The sequence below is a fragment of the Gopherus evgoodei genome, chromosome 11 (assembly GCF_007399415.2).
Source record: "Gopherus evgoodei ecotype Sinaloan lineage chromosome 11, rGopEvg1_v1.p, whole genome shotgun sequence".
Classification (NCBI taxonomy): domain Eukaryota; kingdom Metazoa; phylum Chordata; order Testudines; family Testudinidae; genus Gopherus; species Gopherus evgoodei.
Window position 1 is genome coordinate 47,004,130 of NC_044332.1, and position 26,177 is coordinate 47,030,306.

Consider the following 26,177-nt stretch of genomic DNA (forward strand, 5'->3'; position numbering starts at 1 on the left):
ACACCTGTTCTCACTTTCAGGTGACATTGAAGCGGGCAGCATTATCTCACGTAAATGTAATCTTGTGTGTTGTACAAATGTAAATTTGTTTGTCTTAGTGATTGGCTGAACAAGAGTAGGACTGAGTGGACTTGTATGAAGTGAATTGAAAAATACTATTTCTTTTCTTTATCTTTTTTACCATGCAAATACTGGTAATAAAAAATAATATACACTGAGCACTGTACACTTTGTATTCTGTGTTGTAACTGAAATCAATATATTTGAAAATGGTAGAAAAACATCCAAACATATTTATAATAAATTTAAATTGGTGTTATATTATTGTTTAATAGTGCGATTAAAACTGCAATTAATCGTGCCTGTCTTTTTTAAACTAGTTTAATTACATATATTAACTGTGATTAATTGATAGTCCTAGTTTTAAGCCATGTCTTAATTTGCAGGTTTGAGTTTTGTTTTTAATCAACGTGCATTTAATGGAATAATTAAAAGAGCGTGTAACAAAAACAACAGTCGACCACCTCTAAGTCTCTTGTGCATGATTCATATCTGGATGACTGCAGGGTATGATTGTAAGAAGAGGGGTAACTATAGGTGTGCAACATATGTATGATTTTATTGGTGGCGTTTAAAGGTTTTAGGCAATTAAACAGAAAACAGATCATCACTAGGAGGGCAACATAACTGCATATGTCTGGTAAAGATTTATATCTACAAAATTCCCACTAGCATTATAAAATACTGGGTTCATTAACAATATAATGCAGCTGTTTGACCTACCACTGCAACATTCAGTACAGTACAAGACACCGTAATCACAGCTTGCATTTTTAGCAAATACCATATTAATATTTCACATCAATGGATATCTCTTTTTTAACAAGGTAAAAGAATGTTTTATATATTAGATATGTGATTTTATGTTCCAGTTACATACAAATTTGAATATTAAATATTCTGTATTAATTCAAGGAAAACTGCATAAATATTAGGTCTGATAGCATTGCTCTTAGTGCAAGAGTAACCCTTGAGTTCCGTGGAAAAGTTCACATGGGTAAGGATTATTCTAGGGAGATAGGGTTTGCAGGATCAGGTCAGTTTTTTTTTTTTTTAAATCTTGTTAATTTGGGTCTCGAAATAATTGACTAGAGCTAAAAAAGAAATGGGGCTATGTTTCAAGTTTGTTTTGAATGAAATTATTAGAGATCTTCACACAAGTGAAGTAGAAAAATACAGTACAAAGCTACTAAGTTACATTTGAAAGAAACTATGCTTACTAAATTGTTGAGATGAATTCAGTATTAACAAATGGCTAAAACATAGCAAGGAAAGTGAAGATTTTTGCATTGGGTACAGTAGATTTTTGCACAGATATCTGATGGTGTAGACACTTAGAAGAAAATGAAATAAATATTGCACTACATACATTACCTGTGCTAGTATGGGATGAAAGACAAGTTTACAATATATGATCAAATCAGTTATATTAATGATTGTGGCATTCCTTTCATTTGTTTGTAAAAATAAATTGAAGAACAAGTCATAGACAAGTCTCCCGGTCAACATCTTTCCCTGAGTCAGCTTTCTTCTCTCTTCTGCTTTCAGCACTGTGGGGGGAGGAGCGTAAATAAAAAAGAATGTATGTTACAGCAGGGCTTATCCTAGTTGCTAAAGCATTTCACCTGGGGAAAAACACACATGATTGCATTAACTTTTCATGCTGCATGGCATAAACTGGGAAGCAAGAGTGAAAAATTGCTGTGTTCCATAGTACAGATGACACTGGCCAGCATTTTAGTAAAGAGATAAGTAAACAATAAACAAAGTTTACACATGTGCAAATCTGCGAGCATGCAAGAAAAAATAGTTGCTGCTTTTTTTTTTCAAATACTGTACAACTGTTAATGATTTTTTAAAACAATGATAATGGTATAATTTTGAGACAATACCAGCATTTTTTAAAATGGCATAAACAAGAGGTCCCAGTATTTCTTTGCTATAAATATGTGTATTCTCATTACTCATGTATGAGAAACATTTTGGACCAATTTATTTGAAGAGGCAGTGAGCAGAGATTCAGGGTCTTCCTTCAGAAAAAAATCAAACTATTAATTGTAAATCTTTGAGTCAGTACACATTTATGCTGTGTGATACCAGGCACAATTTTTTTTTAAAAAAAGGGGTATCCCAGCCATGCACAAGGCAGTTGTCAGCTGGATATTAACAAAAAGAATATTTTCTATTTTTGATTCAAATTCTAACACAATTTTAATGGAAAAATGCTGATGATTTGCCTACAGAAAGCAATATACAAGATGTGCAAGGGTGATTATTTTTTCTGTCCTGAATCCTATTTTATGACAACCTGCACAACACATAGGTTGCATTGTTATGTGAAAGGAGAGTCACTGCAAGCTCCTTAGAGCAAGATTCATCCAGTCACATTAATACAATTTAAAGACACTTCCAATGGGCAGGTAAATCACCCCTTTGACAAAGGATGGCGATATGTGTTTCTGAAATACAAACCTGGAGCATACCTATAACCTCCCGGTAGGAATGATTCCCTAACAGGAGTAAATGAGAACCAGGCCAAATCCAAAAAGGAGTTAAATAAGGTGGGACAAATTTTCAAAAGAGTCTCCAACATTGCTCCTGTAAAATTTCCTCACACAAATAGTTTGTAAGGGTACAGATGTTATTTTCATTTAGTTAAATCAAGCCCAAACTTATCTCCCTGGCTGTGGAGGCTTCTGCCTATTTCAAGGGGTGCTTCTGGAACCAACAGAGGAATACTGATTTCAGCTGGATGCAACTGCCCAGTCCTGTCACCTTCTCTGGAAAAAAGAGTCTCTACCCTACCGGGCTGTCTCCTGGGGATGCTGTAGGGGGTGCATGTCCCCTGAGAGTCTGACATCAGGAGTGGATTTTTCCTTATCACTGAATCAGCCAGAAAAATCAAAATAGGCTGTGCTGGCTGAAGAGGATGTCTCCCTTGCTGAGATTCTGTGTGTAGACCCTTTGGGCTAAGGGGCTAAGGAGCACCAGTGAGCCATGGACAGGGACAGAAGAGTCCATGATAGGGTAACTGCACTGGAGTGGCTGAGAAGTCATTTACCTAACCTCTCCTCCCCTGAAGCAGCTCTGCGACACCTTCAGCACTGAACTTCTTGTTTGTTGGTTTATTATGTTAGCACCAAAGAGCGTTCCAAGATTCATGCACTCAGAACGCTTTGTATGTTTTCGGCTGGACAGAGCATGTACTGGTGAAAAATGCTTATATGAAATTTTATTACAGGATCTTCATTTGTTTCTATTAGCCTCATTTAGTCATATTATTTTGGTGTTTGGCAGAAAACATATAAACGAGGCCAGGGCTATATTAAATGCTTGTTTAGTGGTTTAGTCTCAAAAAGCACAAGTGCAATTGCCTTCAACACAAGACAATGCACATTTCTCTCTTTATGGCAGAACACACGTTCCTGCAGGAAGCAGAATACTGTCATCCCATTTCCTTGATTACCTGCAAAGCCCTTTGAACTTTTCAGTGTGGTCACCCTGATAACTATTACCACTGCATCCATTTATTTTCAATACTTTTCTAGCCATTTGAGATCAAATCCTGAAATATCAGCATAAAATTTCCACTGAACTCAATGGAAGCCACACACATGCACCTGAGGACAGAATTTGGCCCTTATTTAGTTTTGTTTCTGCTATATCATAACTAAGCATGATATGAACTTGCTTTTGTTTACAAAGAACAAAAAATAAAAAGATTGTGTCCTTTGTTTATTGGAATCCACCTCTGTCCCTGTGTTCTACTCAGGCAGCTGAGACAAGCTAGGCAACTAGACACAGATGACTTTGGATTTCTATAGCTATGGGTTGAGCATTTACAGTAAGGAGGATTTTATGGTTAAAAGCCTGAAAATGGAAAACAAAGGGCCTCATCCTCCAGTTCTTACTCACATGAGTATGAACTTCGTGCCCAGACCCAACATCTTAGGTTGAGTAAAAGGAATGAAAATAATCACCAGGAAACACTGAATAGTCATAAAGGTCAAACTATCTCCTGAGACCCACCCCATACAACCTCATTAATATCATCTGAGCCAAATTCTCTGCCAACATAATTTGGTGCAGTTCTCTTAAAGTCACTGGAGGTGCACCAGTATTTCCAGCAGAACATTTGGCTCATATAACTATTCTCTCTCTGCGGGGTGTGTGTGTGCATGTGCGTGTGCGTGCGTGCGCGTACACAGGCAATGATAATTAAAGACAGCACCATAGATATGCATGGCACTTGGTAGATAAATGAGATACTGCCCCTGAGCTGAGGAGATTACAATCTCCATTTAAATGCAGAAAAATACAGATCTGTAATACTTGTCACTCATGGGTAAGGCCCTGTATGTTTTGGGTTCAAGATTAGCTTCTAGCGAAAACTCTTGTAAGCCCCCTTAAGCCACTGAGGCCTGGTCTACACTACACATTTAAACCGATTTTAGCAGCGTTAAACTGATTTAACGCGGTACCCGTCCACACCAGGAGGCCCTTTATATCGATAGAAAGGGCTCTTTAAATCGGTTTCTGTACTCCTCCCCGACGAGAGAAGTAGCGCTAAAATCAGTATTACCATATTGGATTAGAGTTAGTGTGGCCGCAAATAAACGGTATTGGCCTCCGGGCGGTATCCCACAGTGCACCACTCTGACCGCTCTGGACAGCAATCTCAGCTCGGATGCAGTGGCCAGGTAAACAGGAAAAGCCCCGCAAAATTTTGATTTTCATTTCCTGTTTGCCCAGCATGGAGCTCTGATCAGCATGGGTGGCAATGCAGTCCCAAATCCAAAAAGAGCTCCAGCATGGACCGTACGGGAAGATACTGAATCTGATTGCTATGGGGAGACAAACCTGTTCTATCAAAGCTCCGTTATAGAAGACGAAATGCCGAAGCGTTTGAAAAAAAAATCTACAGGCTAGTGCTGCGTGACAAGCGTAACGGGGAGCCAGAGACTCAAATTGACGCTCATGGAAGGAGGGAGGGGGTACTGAGGACTCCAGCTATTCCACAGTCCCCAGCAGTCTCCGAAAAGTATTTGCATTCTCGGCTGAGCTCCCAATGCCCGTAGGTTCAAACACATTGTCCAGCATGGTTCAGGGAATAGCTCGTCAATTTACCCCTCCCCCCCATGTGAAAGACAGGGTAAAGAAATCATTTCTTGATTGCTTTCAATGTCACCCTATGTCTGTCTACTGAATGCTGCTAGTAGACACGATGCTGCAGCAGTGAAGAGAAGCATTCGCTCCTCTCCCCTCCCCGGTGGCAGACGGTGCAGTAAGACTGGTAACCGTCCTTCTTATCAACCCGTGAGTGCTCCTGGCTGGCTTCAGGTGAGGCTGCCGGGGGCACCTTGGTGAAAATAGGAATGACTCCTGGTCATTCCCAGTAGATGGTACAGAATGGCTGGTAACCGTCTTCATCATAGTAACTGGGAGCTGAGCTTCAATCAGCCCCCTCCCTTTCATGTGAAAAGAAAAGATTCTGTACTGCCTGGACTGTCATAGCAGTGGCATGCTGGGCTCCTCTCCCCCACACTGCTTAATGTCCTGCCTGGACTATGATAGCACCGGGAGGCTGCCTCCCCCTCATTTAATGTCACTAAAAACTCAGTGTTTCTTATTCCTGCATTCTTTATTACTTCATGACACAAATGGGGGGGGACACTGCCACGGTAGCCCAAGAAGGTTGGGGGAGAAGGGAAGCAACGGGTGGGGTTGTTGCAGAGGCACCCCCCATGAATGGCATGTAGCTCATCATTTCTGCAGGATCTGACACAGAGCAGCTGTACTCTCTGATACACTGCTTCTCTAGTACATTTGCCTCATATTCTGGGCAGGACTGACTCTATTTTTAGAAACCATAAAGGAGGGATTGACTCAGGGAGTCATTCCCAGTTTTGCTTTTGTGCCCCTGGCCAATCTCAGCCAGGGGCACCCATGATAGCAGTACACAGCACAGAAAGACAGATAACCGTTATCTCATTGCCAAATTACACTGGCAGCAGACGGTACAGAACAACTGGTAACCATCTCTGCTATCATGCAAAAGCAAACGAATGCTGCTGTGTAGCGCTGGAGTATCGCCTCTGTCCGCGGCATCCAGTACACATACGGTGACTGTAAAAAAAAAGCTGAACGGGCTCCATGGTTGCCATGCTATGGCGTCTGCCAGGGCAATCCAGGGAAAAAGGGTGCGAAATGATTGTCCGCCGTTGCTTTCCCAGAGGAAGGAATGACTGATGACATTTACCCAGAACCACCCGCGACAATGATTTTTGTCCCATCAGCCACTGGGCTCTCAACTCAGAATTTTAAAGGGCGAGGGAGACTGCGGGAACTATGGGATAGCTATGGAATAGCTACCCACAGTGCAACGCTCCGGAAATCGAAGCTAGCCTCAGACCATGGACGCACACCACCGAATTAATGTGCTTAGTGTGGCTGCGTGCACTTGACTTCATACAATCTGTTTTATAAAACCAGTTTATGTAAAATCAGAATAATCCCGTAGTGTAGATGTACCCTGAGTGGTTGCACTGGTGCTTCTCCCCTTGAAAATAGGATTCTTTACCTTAGTTTCCACAGAGATATTCTGAGCAAGGCTTATGCACTCAAGTTACATGCAGGGATTCAGAATTGGGTTCATAATGAAATAATCTAGCTCAGAGTTTATTAAAATGAGTAGCAGGTTGCTTAGAACTTTATTAGTGAGGGGACTATTTCTGTGTTTATGTTTTTAGCTATCACTGAAATTGCAGTCACTGCATTTCTGATGTAGGATTTTTAACCAGTAGATCCACATAGCTGTTAAGAGACAGCCCCAAAATGCAGAGGGTTAGAGAGTTCCCCTGCACAGCCTCACTATACACTTCCCCCATACACAGATCTACTGTGATTATGGCCTTTGGAACTCATATAGAGGGTGGGAGACAAAATCAGATCCATGTTTTTATTTTGATTGATAGTAAATTGGTCCTAAAATGGAGCACATGAGTAAACTGGTCCATAGAGATTTGAAATCAAGATTGTTGGTCATTAACTGTTAAACTTGTTCATGCTGTTTGTGTAAAGGAACAACACTGAAAAAGCAGCGTGCCATTTTGGGGTGACAAAATTCAGGACCACAACTTCTATATTTAATTTCACTCAGTTTAGTGACGCTAACTGAATTTTTTTCTACTATTTCATCTCTTCCCAAATTAAAAAGTCAACTTTCCAGGGATATATCTTGGATTTAGAAATCTATGGTACAAATTCTGGATTAAAATAATAAAAATTACTACTGAACAAATAAAAATATATATATTGTGAGTAAATTTAATTTCTCATTTAAATAGACAATGTATATGGATTCCTTAAAAACATGAGAAACACTTCCAGACCTTATAGAACAGTACCTATTTCAAATATTACAAAATAACACTGAGAATTCTGACAGAAATATTTTAACATGGATCATGAGTTTTCCATTCATTTTGTCTCCCCAAAAAATTACATATAGTAAATCATCTGGGTTTCCAGAAGACACTATTTAAAATGGGAAAATGCAATCGAGGAGGTTGAGGGACAGGGTCTTACCTTTGGGGAATCAGCTTCTAGAGTGATTAGGAAGGGGAGCTTATGATAGAAATGTGATATAAAACAATTAAGTAGAAAATCATGTTAATTTAAAAGTTATGAAAATAGCGGAAGATACTTGCTACAATAAATGCTGTACATTTAACATATCTACTCATTCATAGTCGTATTCTATGGCATGGACAAAAATGCTCTTGGCATTTTACAATATTCCTGGATTATACTTTAAACTTTATGCCAACAGGAAATTACATTTGTTTGGCTGTTCTAAATAGGAGTTGCAAATATTCGGAAATATATATAATGAAAGATACTTTTATTGCAATTTCAAGCATTCTACTTTGCCCTAAATGTATATGTGTAACACTCATTAACACTAGTGGGTACTGCATGTGAACATTTCAGTTACAGTGATGACCATGTTGTCTTTATTCAAAGAACAGACTCAGAATAAATGCTGTGTGATTTCAGGTGTTATGAGTCTGTGGTTTGTTACACAGGCATCAGCATACTGAACTATATTATTTTCCACCCTAGCATGCAAGTATTTGTGATTCTATAAGGTCATAATGTGTATATGGCTCAGAATATTTTAATTAGACAATTTTTAAAAAAATAAATAACTCTTCAAGAAATAAACTTAGTGGTAGCCAAAGATGTTTTATAGTCCCTCAGTTTTCAATTTAAAAAAATCAGCTGTTTTGCTTGGCCCCAATACATGAGGTTTAATATATTAACTTAAAAGTTAAAACCTTTTAGAAGGAAAGCTTGACTCCTTATCCTTTGCATTCTCTGAGGATATCAGCAATGTCTTCCATACGGCAGTTTTTGCCATTTCATCAGAAATATTTATTACAGATGGATCATCTCTAGACAGAAATGAACACACAATATCACAAGTGATCAGTCTTTGTTCTCTAAATTACTATACAGCAGGACTTAGTCATTGATTATTATGATGAGAAATATATGAATATGTTAAACAATTATATTAGAACTTAGTAAATATTATTAGCAACTTCACACATACTCCATTAATGTCACTTATTTAGTGCTTGAGTCTTGCAAAATGTTGTACAAACATGAATTAATTGAGCCTAACAACATCTGCAAGGTAAGTAGGCATCACCACCAATTTATAGATGGGGAAAATGAGATACAGAAAGGTTATGTAAGTTTCCTAAGGTCTCTGAACATATCAATGGACTAAAATGAAGAATTCCTGGTTCGTAGCACCCTGATCAATTCACTAAATCAGTGTTTCTCAATGACCGGTCTGTGGACTGGTGACGGTCCCTGAGATCTCCCTGATGCAGTTGAAGAACACAGCCAGCCAGTTCCTAATATCAAAAAGATTGAGCAACACTGTTCTAGACTATACTAACCAACTCCAAGTGTAAGCTGCAGTGTTTTAAAACCATTGCAAAGCTGGAGTAATTTAAAGATTTTTTTAATGATTTCAAAATGAATATTCTTTCTATTAAAAAAAAGGAGGTATTAAAAAAGTCAGTAACAGGAGACTCCTGAACCCTATACTTATTTCCCTAACTTTACTAGGACTGCTGCTGAGTAAGAACTGTAGGATCATGGACTTAACCTTTCATATATTTATTTTTTTAAAGCATTAAGGGCCTCAGTCTGTGATAGCATAAAACTAAATATTGTACATCATTTATGACATTACTTGTATGCAGATCAAGACTCGGTATACAAAAAAAAGAAAAAAGTGGCTCCAAAGTTTTTGATGAATTATACCAGCTTGCAAGACTAGTGTCTTGATTGTGCCTGTGGCCTCTTAGGGTATGTCTACAGTGCAATTAGAAATCTGCAGCTGGCTCATGCCAGCTGACACAGGCTCACAGGGTTTGACAGCAGGGCTGCAGCCTGAGCTCTGGGACCTTCCCACCCTGCTCCCCACCCTAGTCTTGCAGTGGGTGTACCAAGAGCCAGCCCAGATATTCACCATTACTGGGCTGATCCTGCAGTCTTTTCACAGGCAAAACTTCCACTTCTGTACTTTTTTCATGCTGAATGAAGACTGCAGGATCAGGTCCCAAGACTAGGGAGATGGAACCTAGGACACAAAAGCCTGAAGCATTAGCTTTGGGATGCATATTTGTGCTCTGCTAACACACATGCATATTTCCTCCTAATAGGACAGATTTCACTCTGTGCGAAGATTAAGAATTGTCACAAGTATTATGGCATGACAGGGTTTTATACAATTGTTTAGTCCTTTTCTCATGTTTGCTTACATCACCCCAAGTTAATAAAAGTATATTTTACCTGTAATGACCTTCGAGTGGTAACTGAACAGTGCCCTCCTCTTCCATTGCTAACATACTTTGTTCTTCCTAGGAGGAAGACATTTAGATGCAAGAGACAAAATGATGTTCTGAACATGGATCTTTTTATATCTGTTATAACCTTTCTTTTCTGTAATATTAAATATTTACTAAAGTTCTTTAAAACAGAGGATACAGTTCCAATTGCTTTTTATGTTTGAAACATCTGATGCTAAGAATAATGTATTTAAAGGGCAATTTTCCACTTAATGGTATTTTTCAATGCTAAACATAAAAGTTTCCTTTGTAACAAAAAGAGAGTGAAGTTACTAATAAATATTCAGCAAAGAATGTATATATCAGATTTCAAACACTATGTAAAAGCAGACATTTAAGCCGCACTGTTGAGCAAGCAAGAATCGGATAATCCCAGATTTATGACTGCATGCACAGCCAGGGCTCCAAAATTAATTTTCAGTGGAACACAAAAAGGCAGCTGGGAATACCAGGGGCTAAGGAGAATGAGGATGTGCATTCAAATCCATTGGTCAAATATTGCAAGTTCATGAAACCTTTATCTCCAGAAAAACATAACTCCTAAAAGCAACATGTCCTGTTCAAGCAGCTACAGGCTTTATTCCTTTTCTTAGTTCAAATCCAGAGCATTCCTCAAATATACCCCATTCCTTAACATATACCCTCAAGTATACCCCATTAAACTCAATGTTCTACAGAGCCAACATTATTCCAATACCTCAGGCAGGCCAGCACAAATCCCAGGGCCTACTTAAGGGCCACAGCCCCATGCAACCTATTACATGAGGAAACGTCAACATTTTCCGCAAGAGTGCCAGGTTCTCTGCAAATGCAAAACTCTCTGCACTAAAGGTGGGTAGATACCTAATTTACAGGAAAATGTGGGTGCAGGAGAGTCTATATGTGTCCCATTAATTCTATTCCTAGTGAGGGGCACCCAACCCATGCTCCCATGGCTAATCCTCTAACATCGCAATCCAACAAAACAAACCATTCAACTGAATCATGGAAATAATAGTGTCTGCACAACCTGAACCCAGGCAAATGCCTCAAAGTTAGGTGGGCCTACACTGCCCAATGGGTGCAATCATAACAGCCTGCGCTAACACAGCACAGCACACACAACCCCATAAAGACTGAATCACAACCAATTAAAGCCCTATGTAACCAATAACCCAGGGGAAAGGGGTGGGAGTGTTATTTCCATACTGGGGAGTAAGAGGTGGCAGAGTAGGAAGAGGCTTGCTCCATTTGCCTTGTATGGGTGTCACTCTACTAGCTAATCCCTGCATTTATTAGGAGGATTGAGATTGACCAACAGCAACAAAGTTAGGGCTACCACCGCATGGCAGGCACTGTGACAGCACCCTGGTTATATGGCCCACATTCTGAGCCCACACTCTTAATTTGGCACTAGTTATAATGGCCAGTATCATTTCCCTCAGTGAGGAAATTTAAGCCTTGCCAAAATTGAGTTTGTCTCCCTACCCATTTTACTACTAGACCTGTTAAAGAAGTCACCATTTTAATTTTTATAATGAGAATAGTGTATTTTGTCCATTCGGCTCTTACTCAAAATGGCTTAAGTAGTTAAGTCTGAAGCGGCCTCCGAAGTGTGTATTGGAAGAGATGAATAATATACAAAGCAAAACTGCAAAGCAGTGGAAAAAAATTGCCCTAGAAATGTAAAGCAACGTAAATTAAAAAATTTTGATCCAGTCAAACAAGTTTTTAGATCTTGTCAACTTTATTTATACTCTTGTGGGTAGAATATTTCTATTTTTAAAATCTGTGCGATAGCAACTCTCCAATTAATTCTTTAGAATACATTTCAGAAGTTTTATTACTAGTTAATTTTGTCATTTCCAGGCTTCACAGCTTCATAAGTTTTTGACAGTTAAACAGTTTTAATGATAGCTCTAAATATTTAGAAATGCCAAAACATGTAAAAATAACCTCTCGAAATAGACAGTGACTGAAATAAAGTAGCAGCAGCAGCAAAAAAAAAATAAAAATCCCAGTTTTGTTGTCTGATGCGATGCTATCTGGAATGTGAAAGAAAGCGACACATAAGCAAAACATAGGGATGATATGAAAAGGGTTCCTTTCCAACAACCCAAAATGTGAAAAAAAGGTACCTTGATTACTTATAATTAGTTTGACTCAAAAAGACAACAGATGTGGACTCTAATCTCTTGTTTGCATTGGTATATCAGTTACAGTGTGAAGTGGAATGAGCAGTGTATTTTAAATTTCAGTCTGATAGCTTTGGACATAGATTGCAAATAGTAAATATTAATAATTAATATATTTATCACTTATATAGCATCTTTGGTTTTCCAATTATTTCATAAAAACACTAATTTTCACTATGCACCAGAGAGACAGGACAGTAAATTTTATCCCCATGCTACAGATGGTTAAACTGAGGTAGAGAAGCTAAGGCCCAGATTTTTAAAATACTTAGGAGTTGACGTGTTCAACTGAGTTAGGAGCCTACATACCACTTGTAAAAGGGTTTTAGGCACCTAGAGCCAAAAATCCAAGTAGGCGTCAAATGGGGTTTAGGCTCTCAAGTTCCTAAATCATTTTGAAAATTAGATTTAGCCTTCTAAATCACTCAGTGTTGCAACACTGAGCACAACGATGTCTGAATAACCTTTACAAATCCAGGCCTAAGTGAATTGTCCAAGGCCACTGAAGAACACTGTAATTTCCAGGATTAGAACTCTGGGGTTTCTGACTCCTAGGCCTGTGTTCAAATCACTAAACCATACCCCTCTCTACATAATTAGATATTACTACTGGGATTCCTTCCACCCACACAGAAACTCTTTGACCTCAGTATGATATTATGCTAGCATACAGGTCTGCAGTAGTGCATCTATTTGCAGGAATGGGTCTTAGATTTGTAACTTTAAAATGTGATATAATCAAGGTCAAAGGACTGACACACTTAAGTCTACATGTCACATGGATGATGACTCAGCTCTAAGATTTGGAGTAAATAATTCAGTGGAAATATTGATAAAGGCCACGTCCACACTACAGAGTAAAATCGAAACTAATAAAATCGATTTTATAAAACAGATTTTATAAAATCAATTTTACACATCCACACTAGGGCACATTATTTCGGTGGTGTGCGTCCATGGTCCCAGGCTACCATCGATTTCCGGAGCAGTGCACTCTGGGTAGCTCAGTAAAATAATGGGACCAATAACTTTGATTTCCGTCCACACTAATCCTAAATCGATATAGTAATATCGATTTTAGGGTTACTCCTCTCGTTGAGCAGGAGTACAGAAATCGATTTTAAGACCCCTTAAAATCGATTTTAAGTGTCTTGTAGTGTGGACGGGTACAGCGTTAAATCGATTTAACGCTGTTTAAATCTATTTAACGCTGTAGTGTGGACCAGGCCAAAGAAGACTTAGGAAGTGAAACCCCGACCTACCTCTTTTTCTGCATCTTCCAGTTTCTTTTTCTTGCTCTCAGGCATCAAATCATCCAACCAGCTTAACTCCCGTTTGGTAAAAAATAAATCCATGAGTTTTCTGACAAACACCAAAGCTAAAACCTGGTCAAGACATTTATTTCAATGGTCAGGGTATTGTAGGCAAATAAAAAATGGTAAATATGCTTTTAAAGGGACACTTTCAAAAGTAATTGTGTTCAAATTTGTAGTTAAGAGGCATGCATGGCACAAGCATACATATGGATGTTATACTGTCTACTCTGCTTTGCTTGCATACATTTGGTTGATGGATCATCTAAGAGGGAAGCTGGAATTGTATTCTTTATTTTGGAAGGGCTCATGCATTTTTCAGGGCTTGGGGAAAATTTTTTTAGGGTGCAGTATATTCTGGGCCAATTAATCTTTACTGTCATCCTCTATGGCAGCATGAAATACTCATCTTTTTTTAAGTCAATGATATAACTAAGGAGAATTGATTTCAGTAACAGAATCAATTGAGTTGTTTATTTCAACAAGACATAAAACTGTTAACAACAAAAATCTCTCCAGGCACTAAACACCCTTATTGAATGGATGTTCTTTGTGTAAAACAATCAAGTAGAATTTTTTTTAAAGTGTTAAAGAGTCTCATAAAGGACCAAATCCTACTCACCCTTCTCATGAGAATAGGCAGTAGGGCTATTCAAATGTATAAAGTGAATGAGATTTGATCCAAACTGCAAGGGTTATCTAGAATTTCACTTAGATCATGCAATATGAAACTACCCTTACCTGTATTTTGAATATGCCTGTACACAATTCAAGTTTTCTAGCAATTATTTATAAGTTGGGAGAAATAACTTATCTTTTTGAGAAAATAAAATAACATTTTTCATACCATCATTGGAAAGACAATGGCAGCTCTTGAAACCTTTATAATCCATAGGAGTACAAGACAGCTCAGCTGAATTATGGTGAAGAGGTGGACTTTTCGAAGAGGAACATGCCTCAGATAAATAAAATCTGGTTGATGCTTTGCAGGCATCCAAAATAACTTTATTCTATCAAAAAGCTAGACGAAATATAAAGCATAGATTTTAGCTACTAAATTCTAAGAAATTTATAAGCAACTGAAAACAAGGTCTTATAATGTGAAGTATGAGGCAACCTTAATAAAAGATGACACAACCAGCCCCACCGATAAACATAATTTAAAATAAATGGGACACTGCCAACTTGCAATCATATTTCCACATTTTGTGACAAGTAACCCTTAAAATATCTGGAACTGAAGGAGATTAAAGAAAAACGTTAGCTTCTTTCTCTTTTAGTTTGTTTTCTCTGTGCACTTGACAGCACTTTGTGCATAGCCTACTTCACCGTTTTGTTGATGACGCATGCCCCTCCCCCAGGCTTTGCAAGGGTCCATCCATCTCAGCACTTTTCACACACCGGTGCAGCTGTACTGGCACTAGTCAATTTGGGGGAGTTCATGTAGGCTGGGCATACGTGTTTTTACTATGTCTTTGCATCAGTACATGAGAAACAGCCCTAATGCCAGATCCTGAGCTGCAGCTGTGGAGTGCTTGGCACAGCTCAGAAGAGTGGGATGTTAAGGAGCTGTTGGTACTCCCACGATCTTTGGCCAGCTCTGTGCTGGCCTAGGCCCAATGAGTAGATTGTTGCCAATGGTGTTCCAGCTGCCAACTGCCTCCAGGGCCATTCCAGCAGTGGGGAATCACTAGACAGAGCATTCCCTTTCCCCAAGTCATGTCCACTGTAAGAGTTGTTACAGTTGCTATTCCCTATCTGAAATATCCCTTACATGTGAGAGGGGAATCCTCAAGAGTCTGGCTAAACCAGCTGCAGAGCAGCTAAACAAAGGATTGGTCTTGTGTAGATGAAACTCAAGCAGATGTTTACCATTAATAATAGCAATGTTGAAATGGAAGAGGCAGCAGGCAGGTGTGTACAGAGGAAAGAGCCTGTGCAACAGTGCGTTGCTCTTAGGCCTACCCAAAAGTCTCTCTAAATAATCAACAGAGGAGCAGAAGAATCATTATTGGTTTTTAATGCTTTTTTAATTTCCATGTACACTATTTAAAGAGAAAAATCCATTTTATTTTTCAAATTAGTCACTTCCAGGAAATGAAACTTGACAGTGTCCCTTTAAGTTTCTATATGAAAGTAAATAGACAGTAAAAGAAAAAATGACTATCCATTTTAAAAGTAAACACAATAACTAACAGAGAAACATATGTGTGCTTTTCTTGTACTCCATTTTACCTGAATTCCCTTTAGAGATGAAGCACCCATGTAAAGAAATACCCCATAGAGTACTGGCATAGGAATAAACTGCACAGTGAGGAGAAAGAAAAAAAAGGAAGAAAAGAAGAACATAATGAATATCAGTTCATGTATAAAGATATTTTAATTCAAAGAGCCATGTTCTTGAATTACTCAAACCAGAATAAATTCAGAATAACTCCCTTAAAATTAGTAGAGTTACTCTGGGTTTACAACGGTGTAAATAAAAAGCACAATCTGGCTCCAAAGATGCATTTTGCTTTAACAATTAGTTACCACAATGTACTTTACTCTCTGTTCTCAAAAATACAAAATGCCCGGAAAATAAAAGTGTAAGAGTACATACATACAATACTCAGGTAGCTTTCTGGTAAAATATTGTTCAGAATGTGAACTGAACATTGCAACCAACATTCTCAGAAAAAGCATCTAAGATTACACCTTTTTCATACTGTAAACAAAACAAAATAAATAATACTGCTAAGGGAAACTGTCTGTGTTGTTTGCACAGAGTTGTAAGTACAGAGCACAACTGTTTCCCAATGATTTTGTGAGTCTGACTAATTAGTTAAAATGTGCAGACTCTTTCTGGTACAAAGTATGTGGGCAGGGAAATCTTTCCATATTTAAGCACCTATTTTAAATGCAATCCACACAACACACTTGTTTGTGAAACATGCTTAACAATTATATTTAAATCAGAATTACCAAAAAATATAAGCATTAAACAACCTATTCCCTTCATGATAATCATACATAAGGCCAAATCCTGATCTCTATGAAACCTACGGCAAAATTCCCATCAATTTCATCAGGACAAGGATTTTGCCTACAAGGCTTACTGATATGGTGAGAATAGACCCCTAGTTATTTGCTTTGACTTGGAACCCTGTAGAGAATGTGAGAAAGCTTCACTGGTTATTTCAAAAACATCAACTGCAGAACGCTTATTGGAACCCCCCTTTTTTTAACCCACAGATTGATCACACAAGGTTCTTAAGTTATCCAAATACTAAACAAATTCGGTTGCTCGTATAATTTAACCAGACTTTGGTTTTTAGATGAAAATTTGCCATTAATCCAAGGCTGGACTAACCGTGAAACCCTGGGCGCACTGAAGTCAGTAACAGAACTACCACTGACTTCAGTGAGGCCAGGATTTCACTCTAATCCTTTCTGGTTAAAAATATGAAATGTTCCTACCTATTTTATTATGTGAGTGTTAGAATACATTGTTTGTTGTCATACACAGAGCTATGACTGCAATATAGGATACTGGTTAGCAGTGTGTCTAATCAATAAAAAGCATAATCAGAATTGAAATTCTGTGTACGGTACAGTACTACTCACTTTTTCTTTATTTTTCAAAATGTATTACCTTAAGAATACTCGTCAAAAAGACAGATGAGCCCATTAGGACAAAGATCATGAGCCCTGTAACTCTTTGTTCCCGTATTCCAAGAAATTTGGGCTGCTCTCCTGGAGCAGAGCACTCTGATTCCAGTTTCAAACTATTCACATGGGAAATAGAAAGGACGGTGGCAGCAACAAACCATGGTAATCCCATAATAGAGCACACTCCAAGCATGAGTGCCACCATCAACAAGTCGAGATGGTATCCACACCCTTTCTGTTAAAACAAACAGCAACAACAACAAGATGTAAAATGACATCTGAACTAAGGAAAGCTCCAGCAGCAGGCATACCTAATTAACTATTAGAAACAATTTCAAAAACTCAAATGCCTAACAGAAAGTAGCAGTCCTCCATGTTTTATCCAGCTGATGTCAGCAGTGAGAGAAAGGTGTTTATTACGGTGATAGTTTGGTAATTTATGTGAAATGAGTTAGTGGTCTTAGTGTAGCTCCTAGCAGGCAAGTATCCACATCACAAATCTACTACCAAAACTGGTATCATTTGGCTTCTTTTCTGGTGGTGTCATGAGAGATACCAAGAGAAGCCATCCATACAGGTGGTCCTTCCATAGCCAGTTTCAGATATGCTGATGAGCAAATATGGAGAAAGATGTGTCACTACTGATTTACCTGGACCTGATCTGTTGATAACAGCGGATGCCAATTACCAGGGTTGCCAATATGGTATCATTCACATGCAATGAATTCACCTTTTAAAAAAAACTTCATAGAGGAAAGCAAACAGACATGGTCATACAGCAGGTTGAAACACAAAACTTGATTCTTCCCTCCACAATAGATCACAGATATTGTTAAATTAGCAGCTACAAAACTAATTTAAATCGTCAGTGTCTATAAAAATACATACACCTTTTTGTATGTTTTAAAATCCTTATATTAATGCCACATCAAGTTAATAAGTTCTCAGTAGTATCATTATCATGCTGAACTGAGGTTTGCTTGTGATTTTTTTCTGGAGATTTCAATATGTGTGTTTCTACTTTTGTCCATTGCAAAAATAGTCTTCTATAAATTAAGAAGGTTGGTTAAAAAGATAAATCAGGTACTGTGCTTTTTCAGTTTTCCCCTGTTGCATTCTTAAGAAATACCATCCCATTGGTAGGAACAGTCAGTATGAAAGAAATGCCATCTTAAAGGTTGACTGTGTTAGACAATCAGATAAGTCAAGTTATAACATTTCTGTGCTATCAAGCAGAGATATATAAAACATTTGATTCAAACCTCAGATGCATTCAAAATTAACCTTGGTTTGTGTTCAACTTGTATGTGAGAATGAACATTGCTTTGCATAAAATTTTTCCATATAAATGAACTTTTTGTCACAGCTGGACTTTTTTTCTCCCTCTTTGTGGAAACCCAGGAGCACTGTGAGTATATTCAGACTACATCTGGAGGCATAATTCCCAACTGGCATAGATGTATACATACTAGATATGATCAACATAGTGTTATAAGAATAGCAGTGTAGCCAAAGAGGCATGGGTTAGCTGCCTGACTATATATATGTAGGGTCTCAGACAGGACTGTATTTGGCTGGCTACCCGCATCACCACAACTACCCTGCTATGTTTAGTGAACTCTCTCAAATCAAAATAAAACATCTACTGTGATGGAAATTACACCTCTAGCCGCTGTGTAGACATACTCTCAGACTGTGGTTCAACAGTGCACTTAAAGTTCAAACTGTTACTGAGAAAAGTCACACAGGGTAAATCACATATTTTCCAATATGGCAACATGTCCAACTTCCTGTTTTGATGAAGCAGTAAAGCTCATGCAAATACAATGAATGTGTTGAACCAGAATCTTACCTGTAAACTCATGCAGATGACATAAAAAAAAGTAACTAAACCATTTCCAAACAAACTTGGAAGGGTTTGCTACAGAGACTAAAAAAAGAAACTCTAAGGCACACTCTATTCAGAATTTGCTACAGGAAATATAAAAAAGAGGAAAAAATGATTTGGAAGCAGATAATTTCTTTCTGAAGATGAGTTTTAGTTGTAAAATAAGAAGGGTTTGGGTTTCTGAAATGTAAGTCACATACCAAACATGAAAATGCCATTTTTATTCATTTATTTTGTTTACCATGGGAGACATCTTCATATAAGGTAAATCAAATTAAAAACTCCCTTCACTATCTCACTAGTCTTACATCTAAGACATGTCTAGCTAAACACAGAGATGTGTTAACAAAGATTAGTTATATGCACACATGCACTCAAAGGAGTTTAAATCTAAATCCTAACAGAGACGCCTATTTTACCTTCTGACACATTTTGGAGGAATGTATGCACTAATACATATAGAATCAGGGAGTTTTTCCTGGGATCCAAGGAAACTGACATATGGGAGGACAAGAAAGCATAGCAACAGGTGATGCTATACCAGACCCCAGCAAAACTAATATGTAGCAAGACAAGAGGGCAGCCAGGAGAGCCATCTGACTCCCAGATGCCAGTGCTGAAAAAATACATTCCAAAGCTTGGCAGCAATTTCCTGCATCTGTCAAGTTAACCACATGCAATGCTATGGATTGACATGAAGAGTCAGGCTGACAAAAAGGGCAAAAAAAGAACATATCAAATGTCACAATCATCAAAGAAGAAGCATTGCAAAGTGAAGGACGCCAATACATTTGCTAAAGTGATCTGGGATTGGATTGCTGTTTATTAAAAGTATGTCAAAAGAGGCCTAAATTTGCTGCATATACAAGTACAGAACCCTGCTGTTGGATTTTGCCCAGCAGCTTTTCAGAGAGGTGATGCCCCTTTCTCCCCTCTCCATCTGCAGACATCTGGCAGGAAGTTGTTCTATGTTGTTTTAAGATACCATTTTCCCTCTAAAGTTCAGTTTTTACACTTCTCCCTCCTCCAAGAAGGAAGGAAAGGGAAGAACGCACTTATGGGGAAATTCAAAAGATATGGAGAGGCAGAGAGGGAACAAAGTGATAAGAAAATACCACGTCCCCTTAAGAGATTCTCAAAATTATGCCCACCAGCAGATGTCTGGATTTCAAGAATATTAGACATGACTGTTTAGATCAAGTAAAGCACTTTGGCAAGTGCTTAACTTAAAGCATATGTTGAAGTTCTTTGAAGTCAATGGGTCTTAAGCAGATGCTCAAAGTTAAATGATACCTGCTTAAGTGCTTTGCTGGCTTGAGGGATATGCTTTAAGAACACTTTTAAAGACGTGTGTAAAAAGAGAATCACTGAAAAGAATACAAATTACATACACAAAATTAACACACTTGCTCCATTTTTTAAAATTTATTGAAAAAGACTGCTAAATAATACACAGTAAGTTAATTGTTATTGAGCAGTGTTGAAAGTACATTACATAAAGCAAAGCAGGAAGGTAAAGTAAACATATGACCTTTTGACTGTGTTCTATGAACATATACCTTTAGTTTGTGTTCTTTTCTGTTGATAATAACAGCTGTAATCTGCTGGTCCATGAAGATAAGAATAGTACAAAGCAGAGCTGGAATTACGGCAGCTAAAATGGTCCACCAAGGATTAGGCCCCAGAGGAGAGACAAACCAGCCACGATCATCTCTGGTGGGCTACAAAAACATAAGGTCATATACGGGCAATTCAGAATTCTAGCGATTATTAAATGCTCTGACCTTGCAGCAACACAGACAAGAACTACTTAGGAAATGACATGTTTCATTTAGAGATGTTTCTATGAAGAATTAATATCTCTCTGAATAATATCACAGAATATACTAAACATCATACTGTAAAATAGTACCAGAAAGAGCAGGTAAATATAAACACAGCATTTCTTTAAGTCTTTACCAGTTATATGTTAACTGGGATATTACAGACTTTATTGCATTCAGTAAAATGATAATGATCCAAGGTCTCAGGGGGATGCCCAAAACCATATAATAATCTAGGATTTGGATGATCTGAGGCATATGAGAATGCAAACTTCACAATCTGCTGGCTGGATCCCCCAATATCAAGGAGCACAGGGTAGCCTGATGAGTAGGATGATCAGATGTCCAGATTTTATAGGGATAGTCCTGATTTTGGGGTCTTTTTCTTACATAGGCTCCTATTACCCTTCCACCCGCATCCCAATTTTTCACATTTGCTCCTGGTCACCCTACTGATGAGAGACAAGGGCAAGGGTGAGAAGGAAAATAGGGTGGAGATAATTGGCTAAGGGTCTTTAGTTAGACCACCCTACCTTTGCTCCTAAGGATCAAATAGCCAAACTTCACTTTTGTGAAGATAACAGGGAATTTCAGATCAATGAGATTTGAATAATAAAGGTTGCACTGTAAAGAGTTTATTATTATTTATATGTATTATGGTAGAGCCAAGGGCCACAAGCTAGTTCCTAAAACAACAGGACCTTGATACATACACACACACACACGTTCAGAGAAGAATTATTATTCACTTGTTATCAAATATCTACTTAATCTACTATGTGGCAAAGTATTTTAGTGATGTAATACAACAGTACAGTTTATTAATGAATTACCTTGAATGCATTTGGAACCTGAAGCTTTGGAGATGGAATCCCCAGTGCGTAGTCAATTAAAACCATGGACATAATAGTGAGAAAGACAGCGAAGTCACTGACTATAGATCGCACCTAAAAATATTGAGACAAATGTCATTTCCAGCAGGGAAATACCAAAAATAACCACATGGGATTTGAGAAAGCAAATACAAGAGCTTAAACTTAATTCCTTTTATGGCTTAAGACAGCGGCTCTCAACCTTTCCAGGCTCCTGTACCCCTTTCAGGAGTCTGGTTTGTCTTGTCTACCCTCCCAAGTTTCACCTCACTTAAAAACCACTTGCTTACAAAAATCAGACATAAAAATACTGAAGTGTCACAGCACACCTTTACTGAAAAATTGCTTATTTTCTCATTTTTACCATATAATTATAAAACAAATGAATTGGAATATAACTACTGTACTTACATTTCAGTGTACAGTAGTGTATTTACAGCAGTATAAACAAGTCATTGTCTGTATGAAATTTTAGTTTGTACTGACTTCACTAGTGCATTTTTTGTTGTAAACTAGGCAAATATCTAGATGAGTTGATGTACCCCCTGGGTACACGTATCCCCATCTGCGTATCCCCAGAGGTACACGTACCCTGGGTTGAGAACCACTGGCTTAAGCAAATACTTTCCTCAAGGGAGAGATTGTGCTCACTCGTGTGCTGTTTCAATTTCACAACATGGAGAAAGAGCACAAGGACCCATTCTTGTCCATCTGCATTGTGGTCAGGCACACTGGCAGTCCGCACACTCCCATGATGGGGATGGTAATAGCTCCATCCTTCCTCCTCACCAACCAGAGAAGTTGGTTCAAAGGGGAGCATGCGCTGCACTCTTGCAAGGAGCAGCAGCAGCCTCAGGAGACAATGCAACTCTCCCTAGGAATCTAGATTGGTGGGAGATAAGTAGCTTTGGTACAGAATATAACATGCACAGGGTGGGAAATATTTAAAGAATATGAACAGGATTGCAGAAGGACACATCACTTGTAAAAGAGCACCATATTAAAGGAAGAACAATTTGCAGTGGGAGTAGTGTTGTCTTTAGGACATCAAGCTATTTTTTATCATTATTCCTTTTTCTGAAGAGAGCTGAGTTTTTAACCGTTAGGACCAAACCCCTTACTGAGTCACTCTTCAGTGTTAAAGGCTGATTGAAGATGTTTCTGTTTGTCAGATTTTGCTGTGAAGTACTTTCTGGTTTTAAACATCAAGATGGAAACAGGAAAAATAACAAAAACCAGATAATTAAACAATTTCTCTACAAAATCCCAACAACTTACAGCACTTCACCAGCAAGAAATTATAAAGGGCAGCAAGAAACTGAATCTGCAACAGTGGAGATTTCTACTTCTACAAGATTTACACAAACTTTTGCATTAAAAAGGTATATTGCAGGTACCTTTGTTGGAAAATATCGGCTAGTCTTGAACTGCTTCAGTGTGGATGATAGTGTTACTGTAGAAAAGAACAGGATGACTGACCAGAAGAGAACATCTGGAACGTAAGGGCCATGATGTCCACAGGCTCTTCCAACATACTCCCCATGAAACGTCCCACATTCCTAACAGGAAGAACAAAGCAGGATTGTTTTGAAAAATGCTGTAGTAAATGCTGTTATATATTTTTTTCCTGTGATTAGTTACTCCCTTAAATAAATGACAGATTAGATCATATAATATATTGTCAACAGTAAACTAATTTTGAGATATTTAACCTTCTTTCATTTAAACCCCCAAATCTTTATATCTAGATTGTGTGGACAAACTGTACTTATCAGCTGTAATGTTATGAAGAAAAATGGAAAGCTAGAAAATGAGAATTGTCCATCTCAGAATGAAGAACATCTCATACACTCAGATATTGTGCCATAGAGCACTAAAGAAACTAAGCAATGACTGACAGTTTTTCCTAGAGATATTTAATGACATAATCACTATGTGATATCAATTAAGGATGAGCAAATTGGTTTGGATAAATAAATCTTCTCCCATGATTTGAAACAAACTTGTATTTTTTTTTAAACAGTTTGGTTGTATTTTTTTAAATGTTTAATTTTCACATGGCTGCTAAGAAAGGAAAGAAAATACGCTGATAAGTGCCACTCTTGTTGCATTTCCAAGCTTTAGTTGTTTGTTTTAACTTTAATTTGAAGGAAAAACTATTCAGACCTACATATTATCCCAGAATGGAACTAAAAAATGTATTTACCAGAAGGGGGCAGCACACTTCACAACATTTTCTTTGCTTAGGAAAAGCTAAGATTGTTTCTCGAAAAGATCTGATAAAATTCAGGGAATACGCCAAACAAAACATTAACATTTATTTCAGGCAACAGCTTCACTTCAAAGTCTGATGTGTCAGAATTTGTCAAATTTTAACCAATTTAGTTTTAAAAGATAGGTTGCAGCAAATCTGTATGCTATATCTCACATATGAACCTTACATTTCAGATACACCTCTAGTAGAAATCTAAACAAGTGATTATCAGACAGCCATAAATACAGATGTCTTCAGCATCCTAAACAATGAGCACAGAAATGTGGGAAATCTATGAAGCCGTGAACTATAGAACATGGAATCCCACTGCTCACTAACTAAGTAAAGGAATATAAGAAACAGAGTAACTTGAATTGAGGGGTCCATTCTCTAATACCCTGACTATGGGAGAAGACTTGTGCGGTGAATAAGTAACAGACCATACTGTCAAAATAACAAACTGGGGCATTTTTGTGGCAACATTTATTAGAGTCATAGAATACTCAAGTGCTCTATATGTTTCTTATATTCCTTTACTTAGTTGGCACTCTTCTTTGACCTGTTCTATTTAAGAAAGAACGAATGAACGAACTATGCCCCATCCCCCATGGACTATCTGTTCCACACTTTCCTCCTCTTTATGGTTCTGGTCACCACAGAGAGAAGGAGAAATGAGGCTATCACAACTGCTAGGTACCTATTCTTTCCCATTATATGCTGCCAGAGCAGAATTTTCTCATCAATTACACTGAGTCACTGACTCATCAAATTCATATTGCAGTACCATGGCTGGACAATTTATGACAAGTTTTGGTTTTGAAGAATGATTGGCATGAAGTACACCCTAGTATGGGATGAGAGTGAGACAAGGGAGTGCAAAACATATATCAGTATAGCAATACATCTGGGACAAACAGTCAGTAGGTGTTAAAAACCAGAAAACTTTGATTGATGAAATGAAAAAACAGGACATTTCAGGCATCCCAAAAAGTAGTTCTCAGGATTTTGGGAGGCCAGATTAAAAAGTACAATTGCCCTAGTTAAATCAAGGCGCACGGTCTCTTTATGATGGCCTGTGCACAAAGGTGAATTTCATCCTGTAAGAATATATATCAATTTACGAACTGACTATACTAATGCCTGTATGAAAATCTAAGTGGGTCCAGTGCAAACTAGAGAATTGCAAAAATCTGAGCAGACTCAGATTCAGCCAAGTGTTTGTGCAGTTAACAAAATGCACTTTCTTTGCTCTTCTGATAAACTTGACTCCTGTGCCCTTGTTAAGCATTACACTTATAAGATCTACCACCAGGAACACTAACAAGAGTTAATATGTGGAAAATACAGGGCTGTCTGTGTGTGACCAGAACAAATCACTGTAGGCTCTCACTGGCATATTTTGTCACCAGGGAGGGTTTGCGAATGACATCAAGAAATTTCAAATGATGAATAAATATATAATTGTCAGGAAATCAGGATATTTATTAGACAGGCATGGGAGATATTGGAACATTCAATCACACTGCTCCCAATTTAAACTAGATTATTGACCATAAATCTTTGAGGGGAAACTGATTTATATATTCCTGAATCCTTCACTGTGTGCAGTTTTTCAGCTGCTTAATGTAACACATTAGGGCTTAGTAACATTTATTTGTTAAAATGGAATTAGTTATTTTATGTCTAAGCTACAAACATACTCTGAGAAACACTGTGATAGCAGACACCTTCTCTTGTTATTCTGAGAGCTCACGCTATCAGGTCTTTGCTGAAATCGCCAGGATCCCTTAGAATTGTGGTTCTTAACATTTTCCATATTGTGACCCCATGTTACAACACAAAGAAGTTTCAGGGTCAACCCCTACACACACACTCCCATCAATCCATAAAGAAAAAGAAGGTGGTTATGAACCTCTTTAGATCTTTGTGTCACTCCCTTGGATTGGGGGGCAACTCCTGGGTTGAAAACCTATGCTGTAGAAAGAACATAATATCAACTGAATTAACATTTATAGACTTTAGTTTAATAAACCAAGGCAAATCTAAGTTTTGCTTTTGAAAGGTTTCTCCCAGCCTAATTTTCTGAAAAGAAATTCATGAAGATGAAAGACTACATGTCCATGATGACGACTCTGCCTATTGAAAAAAATCACACAGGCCTGGTCTTGTGAGTCTCATGAGCCTGTCCCAGCTTTCTCTCTTTCTAGATTGAA

At 38.0% G+C, this 26,177-nt stretch overlaps 1 protein-coding gene across 4 annotated transcripts in view; it reads right to left on the minus strand.

The window, feature by feature from the left end:
* Positions 1 to 1,072: 1,072 nt before the first annotated feature.
* The window catches only part of SLC4A10 (solute carrier family 4 member 10), a 247,848-nt gene continuing 222,743 nt past the window's right edge, over positions 1,073 to 26,177 (minus strand). For 3 of the 4 annotated variants that reach the window (XM_030580419.1, XM_030580417.1, XM_030580416.1), the window contains exons 16-25: positions 23,108 to 23,269; positions 21,672 to 21,785; positions 20,575 to 20,736; positions 17,111 to 17,362; positions 15,712 to 15,780; positions 14,324 to 14,497; positions 13,426 to 13,548; positions 9,934 to 10,001; positions 8,400 to 8,516; positions 1,073 to 1,610 (exon numbers count right to left, since the gene is read on the minus strand). In XM_030580419.1, coding sequence (XP_030436279.1) covers positions 1,544 to 1,610; positions 8,400 to 8,516; positions 9,934 to 10,001; positions 13,426 to 13,548; positions 14,324 to 14,497; positions 15,712 to 15,780; positions 17,111 to 17,362; positions 20,575 to 20,736; positions 21,672 to 21,785; positions 23,108 to 23,269 — 1,308 coding nt within the window. In that variant the 3' untranslated portion in view covers positions 1,073 to 1,543. Of the gene's footprint in view, positions 1,611 to 7,647; positions 7,687 to 8,399; positions 8,517 to 9,933; positions 10,002 to 13,425; positions 13,549 to 14,323; positions 14,498 to 15,711; positions 15,781 to 17,110; positions 17,363 to 20,574; positions 20,737 to 21,671; positions 21,786 to 23,107; positions 23,270 to 26,177 lie in introns of all 4 variants that reach the window. The other variant, XM_030580420.1, reaches the window with a different exon arrangement.